At 42.5% G+C, this 13,085-nt stretch overlaps 1 protein-coding gene across 2 annotated transcripts in view; it reads right to left on the bottom strand.

Annotated features, from left to right (window-relative positions):
* Positions 1-5,846: 5,846 nt before the first annotated feature.
* mideasa (mitotic deacetylase associated SANT domain protein a) overlaps positions 5,847-13,085 on the bottom strand; it is a 19,707-nt gene continuing 12,468 nt past the window's right edge. Inside the window, exons 8-13 of one of the 2 annotated variants that reach the window (XM_048250331.1) lie at positions 12,395-12,470; positions 11,622-11,710; positions 11,227-11,349; positions 9,454-9,579; positions 8,690-8,889; positions 5,847-7,492 (exon numbers count right to left, since the gene is read on the bottom strand). In XM_048250331.1, the coding sequence (XP_048106288.1) occupies positions 7,180-7,492; positions 8,690-8,889; positions 9,454-9,579; positions 11,227-11,349; positions 11,622-11,710; positions 12,395-12,470 (927 nt within the window). In that variant the 3' untranslated portion in view covers positions 5,847-7,179. The remainder of the gene's footprint in view (positions 7,493-8,689; positions 8,890-9,453; positions 9,580-11,226; positions 11,350-11,621; positions 11,711-12,394; positions 12,471-13,085) is intronic. The other variant, XM_048250333.1, reaches the window with a different exon arrangement.

Raw genomic sequence — 13,085 nt, 5'->3', positions numbered from 1 at the left:
TGTGTTGTTGGAGGGGGCTCTGACTTGTTTACAGCATGGGAGAGAGAAAGACAGTGTGTGTGAGAGAGAGAGAGAGAGAGAGGGAGATGAGAGATGGAATGAGAGTGTGAGTGTGTGTTTGTGGAAGGAGCTCTGACTTGTTTACGGCTGATGTGCAGATGGCAGTGTCAGCATTGGTCATCACTAATGATGAAGAGACTGTCTGGCCAACTGACTGACTGGAGGGTTTACCTGCTGTTGCTCCTCAAGTGGTTCAAGAGAGAAAAAGCACTGTAAATAAATAAACAAATTCTTGTTTGTTTCACGGTAATTTTCTTTGCCGTAGAATCAAGTAAATAGGTTATGATTCTTAATATATATTAAAGCTACAGATTTATTTCATTCAACCTTTTATCTAAATGGGTGGTGTACATGCATACTAGGCAAGCCCCAGTGCTTTCCCACTTATCCTGATTGGTTTTGTTTTCGTATAGCTATCTGAATCCAAAAGCCTGTTTCTTTAAGGATTCCTGGAAAGTATTGCTTACCTCAGCTTGCTTACTCTTATTCTCTGTCTCCTGATTAAAATCCTTGTAATACATGGGGCCAGTGCATATGTTAGCCTGTTCAAGGTTGTGAATGTCCTTCCTTTTTACCTAAATCTGTCAGCTAAAGAGATTACCAACTCAGAAAACAAAAGAAACTTCAAAGTGCCCCCCTACACTGTCACAAGGGTAATCTTGGACACAACTACCCCCTCGCCCACCACCACCCCCAACTACCCCCATCTTCTAAAGGTGGTGTTTTGCTGAGCTGTCATGTTCCCAATTTTGCTCCGTCAGAAGTGATGAGTGTGTTGGCAGCAGCAGGCTTGTGGGGCCGTGGTGCTGCTCGATAGTATGTCTTTGTTGGGAAATTACTCATTGCTACAGGGACGGGGACTGGAGCTGCTGCAGGGGCAAATAGAGCACTGGTGTGGAAGCCCTTTATTTTCTTAAGTGCATTTGGCTGTACCTGCTGTCTACCCCCCACCTCTCACCCCACACACACACACACACACACACACACACACACACACACACACACACACACACACACACACACACACACACACATCTCTCGGTCCTCCTTCAATATACAATATCGGATTGAAAGACTATGACCCGTGTTACTGCTTATGCCACAAACCAAGGCTCGATCGATTTGGGTCTTAATTAAAATTGGTCACCTGGACACATGACGAATGAGCACCAGCCAAAGGTACATTTAGAGAGACAACAACAACAACAAAATAAATTACAACACAAAAAAATGCTCTTAGAATTAACCCTTTTCCACCCTTCACTGCTTATTTTAAATTATACATCAAAGCCGATGAGACAACATTGTCTAATTGTCTTGTATGTATGATGTCTTGGGATGTGGTACAGAGGTATCATCTGCACAGCCTCTACACATGCTTAACAGCCATGCAAATTAATCCCATTTCACCCACAACAGGTCGGAGCAGGCAGAGCCATGTGTCACTTTAAAAACACATTTAGCTTTTTATGGGCCGTTGTCCCTGGGTGCAAGTAGCACTTCTTCACTGAGAGTTCTCCCAGGAACAGATTTGGTGGGTGAGTGGGGACTCTCCGCACTTCCCCTCTCTCTCCCTTACTCCCCCCCCCCTCTCTCTCCCTCCCCTTTCCTCTTTGACAGCTCACACATCCACCCTGGCTTACATTGTGACTCTGGAAGCATCTTCGCCTTAGCCCGAGTAATGGATCGACCTGTTTGCATCATTTGCATGGGACTGAGTTATAACTGCTGACGGAGACGCTATTCTGATAGCTGCAATTCAATCATCCCGGCAGTGTGTGTGTATGTGTGCTTGCAAACAGGTAGCAATATGGAAATCTACCAGAGTCTTTGTACGCCTGTGAATCTGCTTGCAAACAAGCAACCAAATGTATGTGTGTGAGTGTTTTTATGTGTGTTTGTGTGTGTGTGTGTGTGTGTGTGTGTGTGTGTGTGTTTGGACGCTGTTCTCCTCTCTTACTCTTCAATTACAATATACTCATATACTATAAGTAAACAAAACATCTAAAACATGGCACAAAGTCAATGCCATCTGAGCATGGCAGCCTTTTGAGAATCCTAGAATTGTGGTTACAGCCTTCAGTACCATGGACAGCAGCCAGGTGCATGGGTACAAAACCCTCACGGATAGCCTTCTGCTATTCGCTTTGCCTATGTGCCTGAACATTACAATAAGAGCATGTACATGACAGTTAGGCACAGTGTAGGGCAGCAGGTCTATCTGGAAGTACAGAGCTGTTCTGGGATGCCATTAGTATAAACTTCATCAGCAGGTATTAACAGATACAGGCTGACAGCATTAGAGGTGTGACAATTCTCTATATGACAACAACCACAGGGGTGTCTACATGAGCTGGTTTTGTTTCTGCAGTACGAGTAAATGAATGTGTGGTGAGTGACAAATACAAAGTTACGTATGCAGGGAACAACACCACAAGTAGGGGAGCAATAGGCCAGTTGTGTCATGGAGTCTGCAGGGTGGAATATATGTATGCAGATGTTATGAGCCTGGTTTGAATTTAGTACACTTCCTTTTTCATTTTCCTTCCCCTATTCCTTTCTCTCATTCAATAAGTATATGAGGTAAATAATGCACAATGTTCTTGAATTTCCCCAATAAAGTATCCATCTATCTATCTATCTATCTATCTATCTATCTATCTATCTATCTATCTATCTAACTATCTATCTATCTATGTATGTTACGAACATTGGCATGGTTAGAGTTTGAGTTTGGTTCTAAAACACTCCAATTTTGAAAAAAATAATAAGTCATGTATATTTAATTGAGTATTTCAGGTAATATCAATAAAATTGCAGTTCTGTTCTTTTGATTGAGTAAAGATAAATCAACAACCAATACCCAATTACATTTCCACTGAAAGTACTTGGAAAGCAAAATGTAAAAAAAAAAATGATTTATGAAAATTCATTATAATGGATATAGAGTTTTGGAACCAAACTCTTCATATATTGTCCAACACAGTGCAGGCAGGGTCTATAGACTATTGACATTTGATTGATTAACAAGGGACCAATCACTGGAAAAACAATCCCCTGAAAGAATAATGGTCATGAAAACGGTAAGAGTTCTTCCCGGTATTTAAAACAGCTTTATAATGGCAGAAATGAACCAACTGGGCTGTACAGCGCAAAACAACAGCACAGAAGCACCATCAAGATTAAGCAAAGAGCACCATTGTAAGTCACCAAACTGTTGGGGCACATTTGATAAATGCTTTATAGTCAACGCATCATTGGCAACAGCCTTGTGAAAATATTTCTTTTAATTACAGAATGTGTCTCTAAAGAACTGGCCCCATCCTATATTCCCACTTTACAGTGCAGCTAAATGAGATTGATAGCACCTAATAAGTGCCTAGTGTTTAGCATTTTAAAAAGCCAACTGATCTCTGACATTTAAGATGACATTGACTCAGGTACTGTGGGGTTCAGGGTCATTTTCTCCATTGCTCCTGAATAATTAAACTACCAGAGGGCAATAGACCTCCATTAAGTTTCTACCAGTCTACTTACCGAACACTGGACCGCCAAGATTTCCTCCCCCACTCTGCTTTTATTCCTACTTCAATCATCTGTTGTCCCCATCCATCCTTAAGCTGCATGCCACCTCCCTTTAATGGAGGGACATTAGCATCCCATAGCCTGCTAGTGATGACATTTGATCCCCACTTAGCCCTTGATGCCACTGCCTGAGTCCCAAGCAGGACGTGCGCTAGCCTAGCGGACCCCCTATGGGAGTACTGAAACACTCTCCATGCTCTGATCCGTCTTGTCATAAAAGCTCCATTATAGCGCCAGCGAAAATGGCAACGCTAAGTGAACATGCCTCATTTTTAGCCCGTGGGAACAGAAGGATACTGACAAAGAGACAACCGATTGGGGCAGTAGACACAGTCAGTGTGCTAATCAAAATGACCGAGTCAGTACTGATTCTCCTATGGTTAATCCTTACACTCACACCAGGGATGTGAGTGATGAAAGACCAAGTGCTTGAGTGGGCCTGACATTCCCATATGTGGGAAGCTTAGCCAGACACCATGTGTTCAGTGTTTGATGCTTTTAAAACATCTTAGAATGCAACACTGGGCGGGAATGGGGCAGGGTAAGTGTGTGAGCGTGTGTGTGTGTGTGCGCACCCATGCTAGGCTTAACTTCCTATAAAACATTCATCATCTTCAGCCAGCTGGACTTCCTGTTAGGTGACCTCTTGAACCTGCTGCATTGCTAAAAACATGCTCTACATAGTCAGACAGCCTTGTCTAAACTAGGAAGGATGCAGTCTAGCTGAGCAGGCTTTTTTTTTTAATTTTCTTCGGTCATATCTCTGAGTGGTCGTTGGCACAAGGATTGTCTGCCTTGGCAGGAACTCTCCTACTCTAGCACCTCTCCCACCACCGGCCGCCATCCGACTTTGCAGCAACAGACTGAAAAGGCAAGACTGCCAGCACGGAGGACGCCAGTGATTAGCGCCAGATAAACTGCAGTGTTGTTTTAAATGCCTATAATCTACCTCTTGCCCGGTCTCACAATTACCAAAAGTGCTTCGCTATGCGGAGGTGGCATTGGTGCCAAGGATATGTAAGCAGTTTTGAACCACATCTCCTTCAACATTTTACGAGACAAAATATAAAACAGTTAGGCCCAAGATTTGCAACAGACCCTCTCATCCTTATGGTTTTCAGCCACATGCTACCTAGCATATTTTAAAGGTCTATAAAATATGATATCGGTGATGTCATACGTGGCCCTTGTTTAGGATGTTGTATTAGAAATGCTGTATTTTATGCTAGTTTATGCAGTTTTTCCTCTTGCTTGTGCCAATGGCCTTTAAGTGCAGCTTTGCCAAATCCCTGCTACAGGTTCATAGGACAAAATTGCTGTTCTAGTGCCCTCTACTGGTAATTTAAACACTGACAAGATTTGGAAAAGATTCTTGAAAGATTATAGTCTTTTGAGTAAAGCTTGAATGGGGGGCATTAGTTAAAAGACTCCAATATTTCAAGAATCTTTCCCAAATATTGTCAAAGTCTTCTGATGTATGGGTAGCATAAGTGTACAAATCGTATGATGAGTTGAATGCTATGATAAATGCAATGCAATTGCAAGAGTAATATCTCCTCCCATGATCGTGGATTCACTCTCATAATGAAAAGATATATAACAGAGCTATGAATTTAGGATTTCACCTTCAGCAGTATGTTCCACTGAAGTCACATTCTATCAAACTCAGTGGTTGAAGGCTAATTAGATTCCCACCATCCTTCCAGACACACACAAATGTGCTAAATTTAATGTGTGCTTATTATTAATTTGACTGATGTTTTTTAAGTTTTTTTATTTTATCCAAAGTGACTTCCAGACATAAATTATTACAGGGGCAGTCACCCAGAAGCAACTTAGGGTTAAGTGCCTTGCTCAAGGGACAGATTAATTGAAGTGTTGGCATATACCAAGTTCAAATGTATTGGATTGTTTGGCAACCAAATCATCAGGATCATCACCAAAACATCCCTAAAAATAACTTTGCAGTGTCTCTGCGGATAAGAGCAAATAAGAGAAATTAGGTTTCATTTTTTTTCTTTGCACTAGAAACTATTTTTTGTCCCCTTATTTTTGGGGCTCTGTATGATTCAGTGAAAACTTGGACAGATGCTCCTCACTTTTCCAGGTCTGGAAAAGAGTGATCAACAAATTGACCCATTTCAAACCACTAATGGTCATGTTCATGTTGAAGTCTAGTAATGAAGAGACAAAAACAAAAATGTAGATAATGGCTTTTAATCAAAATGCATAACACTATCCAAATAGCAGTTCTTTCTTGATTATACAAGCGATTAATAGCATTTGTTTTCTTTTTTTTTAAAAAAAGGGGGGAAAACAATCACAATCAATTTGATATCACACCCTCTCAGACAATATAGAGGATGTTAAAATATATCAATTTACACCATATATACATTTTATAGTCAAAAACATTCATTTCAAGGTCCCTTAATCATATAGAATAAGTATATATTTTTTAGAGTTTAAAAATCGTTAAGTATAAATCTAACAATGTGCACAGAGAGTTGGTGTTCCTTTTTTATAGTTCGAAGTTTTAACCAAAGGAATACAAAACAAACACTCAACAGTTACTTTGACGATATCCAACATCCTTACTGTACGTTCCTGAGGACACAAGCACACTCGCCCACGTGCACACACACCCACCCACACACATTCACTTACTCACACACTCACTCACTCACCCACCCTCACATGAACACTTTCAGTACCAGCACATTCTGCCTTACCTTTGTGACGAGCTCAAATACATCTCGTCATTTCATCCGTCAATACCAGTGAATAGTTCGATGCACAAACTCAGGTGCCCTAGATATCAAAACAACTTTGGCAGTCTCTTTTGGACAAAGAAAGCATGCAGAGGCCCTTACCTCATCAAACGAAGAGAAATAAAAAAACAAACAAACAAACAAACAAACAAACAACAACAACCACACAATGTAAAACAACTGGAAGACTGAAAGGCCAGATCTCCAACGGCTGCCAAAGTACTGTGTACTGTTTCGATGTGTAAAGTAACTGGACATGTTGTAAACCGACATGCTAAATATGGCGAAAAAAATGAAACGTGAATTGCGGAGAATCAGTTAAACCCGTTTGTTTGAATCCTATGGAGTGCAGACAAACAAAACAAACAAAAAGGATTCCAAATAAAGATTGTCTAGTAAAATAATAATAATAATAAAAAAAACATCAAATAGACAAGGCACCCAGTTTTGGTGGCTAGTCCTGCAGTACAAGTCATTGATTTTTCTTTCCTTTATCAATTTGTGTTCAGTGATGTAAAGGCTATCGACTGTAAGGCAAAGAGTCTGCAATGGGGCTTCAAGGCTGGACAGGGATGACCGTTGCGTCGCCAAGTCCTACAAGGCCTTGATGAAGCGCCTTTGTTGTGTTAGGCTTTGTAGGTTAGTGAGGTTCACCAACTCCCTCCAGGAGTTCAAGTCAGTGCTCACATGCAGTTTTGAAAAGCAGGCAGAGTTGGCGGGGGGGGGTGGGGGTGGGGGGTGTTCTGGCTCTGGCCTCCCTTCCTCACTGCCAGTCTTCATCATCCTCATCCTCCGCCGTCTCCGACGACTCCCCGCTGCTATGGACCACTCGCTCCCTCCCCCTGCCTCTCCGCTCCTCTTTCTCCTCCACGTCGTCCTCGTCTTCCTCCCCACCTCCATTCTGTGCCGCTGCCGCTGCCGCTACTGCGGCTGCTGCTGCCTCCTCGGCCCGTTGCTGTGCCAATGCGGCGGCGGCGCGCTCCTCTTCCTCACGCAGGCGCAGGGCGGCGGCCTTCTTCTCCTGTTCGGCGTGGCTCTTCATGTGGGCGCTGCGGCTCTTCACCTTGAAGAAGATCCTAAAGGGTCGAAGGCAAAGGTCACAGGTTTAAGGCTGTGCTTTAACGATCTGAAACGCATGGTCTGAAGTGGATGGTTTAATTACGTTTATGGTGTGGCCAGACCAAAAAAAATGTCTTAACAGCGTAATAAGTTCGCTAGTTGCTAGGCACATTGTTCAAAAGGGTTGTTCTTATGTTTCTTAATCAGTCATGGGTGTGTTTTGGGCGTAACATCCTTTTAAACCAATGAGGAGTGATACCTGTCATTCCCTTTAAGAGCAAGGAGCGCAACACCAAACAGTCTGTCTGTACTTTGACAGTCAGCGCATCTGAAGGAATCTGCTTGCACGCGAAACCTTGTATGCAACACCAGGATTCCACTAAACCTTGCTTTAGGCTACTAAAACCTGTGTATGACTATCAGAGCATAGTCTACATGCATCTGCACTCGTCTATTATTTAAACTCAAAGGAAAAGTGACACTAACTTCACTGTGGTCTCATACGCAAAGATAAACCAGTTCTACACAGTTATGTGTTATGTTATGTTCGAATGACTGAATAAAAATCCTAAGGATGTTTATCCTGCAGACGAGTCGTTGCCTGGGACTTGTTGCTTATATAAGGGCTGCTTACATCTAATTTAAAATAGCTGTGCTTCATATGTGCCTTTCGTTTCATTCCGTTTCGTATGCGCCAGGTTTTTTTTGGTCAGTGGCATAATGATTTTTAGTGAGTGTAAGATAGTGATTTTTGAATCATGCGCCTGACCACACCTATTTTTTTTTTAATTGCCACGACTATATGGGCAATGTTCAATTGAACTGGAGTGCATGGCCAAAAAAAAAAATCACCGCCTTGAATGTAAGATGGGAACAGGACTTTTGTAGTGCTTGGCACCATGTTGCGCTGGGTGTGAATTAAATGTTGCACGTCGTTGCCAGCTGTTGGAAGCCTCTACAAAGCATTCACAGTTGCAAAGTTTTAGAAGTTGCAGCTCATCTTGTCGCGAATCTTTGGTGTGTGATCTTTGTGACTGAGCTTGTATGATTACATTAAATCAGCATTCTCGATGTTGTGCATTAAAAATGGGTCAAAACAATCTAGATAGGTGGTGCTCTTTTTACCAATCTTTCTGACACACGGGACTAACACAAGGTTTTACAAACAAACCAAGGACACACACACACACACACACACACACACACACACTTACCTGCCACACTTCTTGCAGGGGAACTCTCCCTCCGGTTCCTGTGGAGCCTTGGGCGGCGGTTTGCTCTTCTTGCCGGCCGGTTCTGAGCGAGGCTTCCGCGGTGCGCTGCTGGGAGGAGCCTGCGTGGGCGGTGCTCCTGCAGGCCCCTCCTCTCTCCGCCTGTCATCTCTCTCTGACTTGATCACAGACTCCGCTGATGACTAGACACACCAGAGAACAACAGTCAGAGCTCATTCACTTGTGGCTTAATCAAGTATACTCTTTGGGGCTTTGTTATTGGGCCTTATTCAGATAAGACTATGAAAGTGACAGGAAGTGAGTGGGAGAGAGAGATGAGGTGGGATCGGTAAATGACCCCAGGTCGGAATCGAAGCCATGTCCTTGTGGGCACGTGGACCCGAATGTGGTATTGTGCCACAGCTCCTCCAGGGCTCATTCCCTTCTGTTTTCTAAATCACGCAATCACACATACCCTGCCCTGCATGACCGTACCAGAGCTTTAGCACATTTGGGGTTGATTTTGGTATATGTAACTGTAGGGGTCGTTTCCTTGTAATAACTCTAGGATTGACTACATGCGAAAGGCATTATCTGAGCAATGAACAATGTCAGTGGTTTAAGTGACAGGTGGAAATGCATACCAGGATTTCTACATTGCCCAACAAAAGGAGAAATGTGCTACATGGCCAAGTTCCCCATGCCTCTTCAATAGATCTCTGCAAGGACACATGCTGAGCTGACATATGCTAGCATCGGTGACTTACTTTGTCATAGTTATGGAGGTTGTGAATCACCCTAGACTGGTCAGACTCATCGGTCCGCTCATGGGCCTCCTGCCAGGTTTTGTTGTCCTGAGTCTCTTCAGTGCCATGATGATATCTGGAGATGCTCTGTGTTCATGAACAGACAGGGGAAAAACAGCAGACTAAATTAAAAACACAAGAACCAGCATGCTTGCGTTTAGATTATTGCTAAAAGAATGCTCCGTATCTGTAGAAGTGACGTAGTTGAGTTCATTCCAAAGTGGAAGGTTCACCAAAGGTTAGAAGGTGCAAGAGGCAACATTACTTCTAGCTGGCAATAATAGGCATTTGCCAGAAACTCCTCATATAGAAGACATATAGGGAAATTGTTTAAGTATGCAAGAAAAGTCTTAAAAGGCAATTCTGTCTGGGGTAAGTGAATCTAAACATAAGTTTCACTTATAACTTAGTAACCTTGCACCTACACTCATAAGGCTAATATTTCACAATCTAAATCAATATCATAACAAAATTACCTTTACTCTTATCCAATTTTCTGCCGCTAATAAATACCCAGTGAAATTCTAATCAAATGAACCCCAACTTTAAATTTAGAAAAGATGTGGGAAAAACATGTGAACAACAAACTTTGAAACTGGTATTGATCCTCCCACATAGAAACACTAAAACAAAAAAAACATTGAGAATGTACTCACAGCTAGAAAGTAACTGAGGAGCAGTCAGCCAAAAAGAGTCCCTAAGTAATTACACTGTGGAATGCACAATGGGTTCCCAAGGCTCACCACTGACTCTTTCCACTGAACCAACAACTAACTATCTGCACTGCACAACGGCTCACACTTGCACTCGTGGCATCCTGTGGTTCATCAGCTCTGACAATGTCAAGGTGCCAATGTCAAATGAGAACGACACCAAGCAAGTGAGTCAGAATGAGATGAGAGTGTGTGTGTGAGTGAGAGTGAGAGTGAGAGTGAGAGAGTTGTGTGTGTGTGTAAGTGAGTGAGTAAGGACAACATTATTTTACCAAATGTATCAAATTGTTCCCCAATTCCCCAAGCTCCTTCATTTGTTGGGAGGGCATAGTAGTTGTGCAACAATAGCAGCACAATTCCTGGCAGAGTGTAATAAACTGAGAAACTCTTTCCTACCTTTCCTATTATTTTTTAATTATCACTTAATTATTAGTGTAAGTTTTATTTCCACTTCTACATTTCTTTTCTTTCATTATTGTTTTTATCTCTATTACTATACCAAATATGTAAGCCTTGGCAACACAATATTATTGCCATGCCTATAAAGCTCATTTGAATTGAATTGAATAGAATTTAATTAAATTGAGAGAGAGAGAGAGAGAGAGAGAGAGAGAGAGAGAGAGAGAGAGAGAGAGAGAGAGAGAGAGAGAGAGAGAGAGAGAGAGACAGACAGACAGACAGACAGACAGACAGACAGACAGACAGACAGACAGACAGACAGACAGCGCTGATTCAGAATGACTACATATTGGGAGGCTCCTGTGAACAGAAGAGTCATGCTTGAACCTCTCTCTGAACTCTTCTGTTCCGCTGACTCTGGTTTCGGCTATAAGGTGTGACCTCTCTGACATCAGATACATCTCCAATCCCCCTCATCTCAACACACTAGTTTAATCATTCAACGGCACTAGCAGCCACTTCATCTAAATTATTCAGTTTAGTGACACTAATGAAAAGCAAACAAACAGCCGGACACTGCATGTGTGGAAGTGGGGGACGAATATTTTGTGTGATATCTGACCTCAGTGCTGTGTTCCTCGGGGTCTGGCGGCCCGTAAGTAAGCGTCCCGTTTCTGCCGATCTTTACCTGCTTCTTGTAGGTGTAGTAGAACTCCACACACTGAGACACCGTTTTCGTTTGCACCTGTGAGGAAACACGCACACACACGCAAACGCAAACACACACAGACACAGAGACGCAAAAACACACACACACACACACAGACACACACACAGACACACACGTTGAGTGAGTACACTCATACATAAATGATAAACACATGCTGATGACCATGATGCACTGATATAAATAAGAACATGCAGGACAAGTCAAAACCACCCGCAAATCACAAGATAAAAGCAGCACACAGATACACATCGTGGGACCAAACGCCTAAGAGCAGTCTGCACACTGACCACTTGCTGCACCATGAAGAAGTCCTTCCGGTAGGCAGAAATGCCCTTGTTGAAGTAGCGCTTCTCCTCCTGACTCCAGTTACCAGAGCCTGCAGACACATGAGGTCACACACACTTCATGAAGGTGTGTGTGTGTGTGTGTGTGTTGTTGAGTGAGAGGTAAATGTGGAGAGAGAGAGAGCTGGGGGGTAAAGTGAGTCACAATTGTTCATCTATGTACTTGTACTACAATAAAACCTGACTGTGCTGGCATGCTGACTGTGTGTGTGTGTGTGTGTGTGTGTATGTGTGTGTGTGTATATATGTGTGTGTGTGTATATGTGTGTGTGTGCGCAAGCAAGTGTACTAAATATCTTTTAACAAGTTTTCAACGCTTCACACAATCCCACATAAACTAGCCAAAGAGAGTAGCTAGTTGTGACTAGCCCTCTCTATCCTGCACTGATGTGGCAGATTAGGAAAGCACACCCCAGTCTCACCCCACTCTGGTGACGTGACGGCACTAGCGGCGCTGACCTTAACTTGGAGTCTATTGCAATTGTGTAATTTATTCACAAACCTGGGTAAGTTCACAGAGAAAAAAAGTGGTAAACCTCCTAATAGCAGATCCCTATGACTTCATTCTCCTGACTAAACAAAGACAGTAAGAAAGCTCCTTTTAGGAGTTTTATCACCGATTACTGTGTTAACTTACCCAGGTTTATCCCTTAACCACTTGTGAAATACCCCTCCTGCCCATGCCAAGCCTGTGCAAATGTGGTGCCGTCTCTCACCTGAGTAGTGGTAGTCTGCTAAAGGATGGCTTTCTGAATAAATGGGGTTCTTCAGCAACAACATAGCAAGTGTTTCCTGAAAGGTCAAAGGGTCAAAAGTGAGAGGTCATAATAACACAATGATGATGGAGATGATGGAAACCATAAACTCACTGCTCACAATGACCACGACATGTTGCTTTACTTCCTTTACCTTTTATATATGTTTATGTCAGATCGAGATGCTTACTGTTAAGGGTATGCTATGCAGTTTCAGGTATTTTTGGTGACTTTAGAGCCCTCCCTAGAGTCGTGATATATTTATGTTTTACTTGAAGTTGTAAATAGCCTACATCTTGTGGCTTGTTTCCCCTGTACACAATGGAAATGCTTTTATTGTGGAGGCGACGGATTAACAACTGTAAATGAAAAAACATATCCAAAGAGCTATAATCTACTGAAAAGGTAATGTTTCACAATTCTCACAAGATGTCTTTGTGTCGACTATTCTTTGTTAGCGATGTTGGTTCTCTTCGTTAGCGACTTGCTATGGCTGTGCTGTATGGCTATGCTAGGTGAATGATTTCCCTATTACAAGTTTCATCAAATTCAAATTGGCTTCGTAAAAGTTATATTAAGGTGGAAATCTTGCATAGTGTACTTTTAAAGATGATGATGTTAAGAAAATAAATTACACAGTACATATACAGCT

Source organism: Alosa alosa, chromosome 8 (genome assembly GCF_017589495.1).
Source record: "Alosa alosa isolate M-15738 ecotype Scorff River chromosome 8, AALO_Geno_1.1, whole genome shotgun sequence".
NCBI classification, from domain to species: Eukaryota; Metazoa; Chordata; class Actinopteri; order Clupeiformes; family Clupeidae; genus Alosa; species Alosa alosa.
The sequence above is the reverse complement of the archived record's forward strand: the minus strand, read 5'-3'. Positions and strand labels throughout refer to the sequence as shown.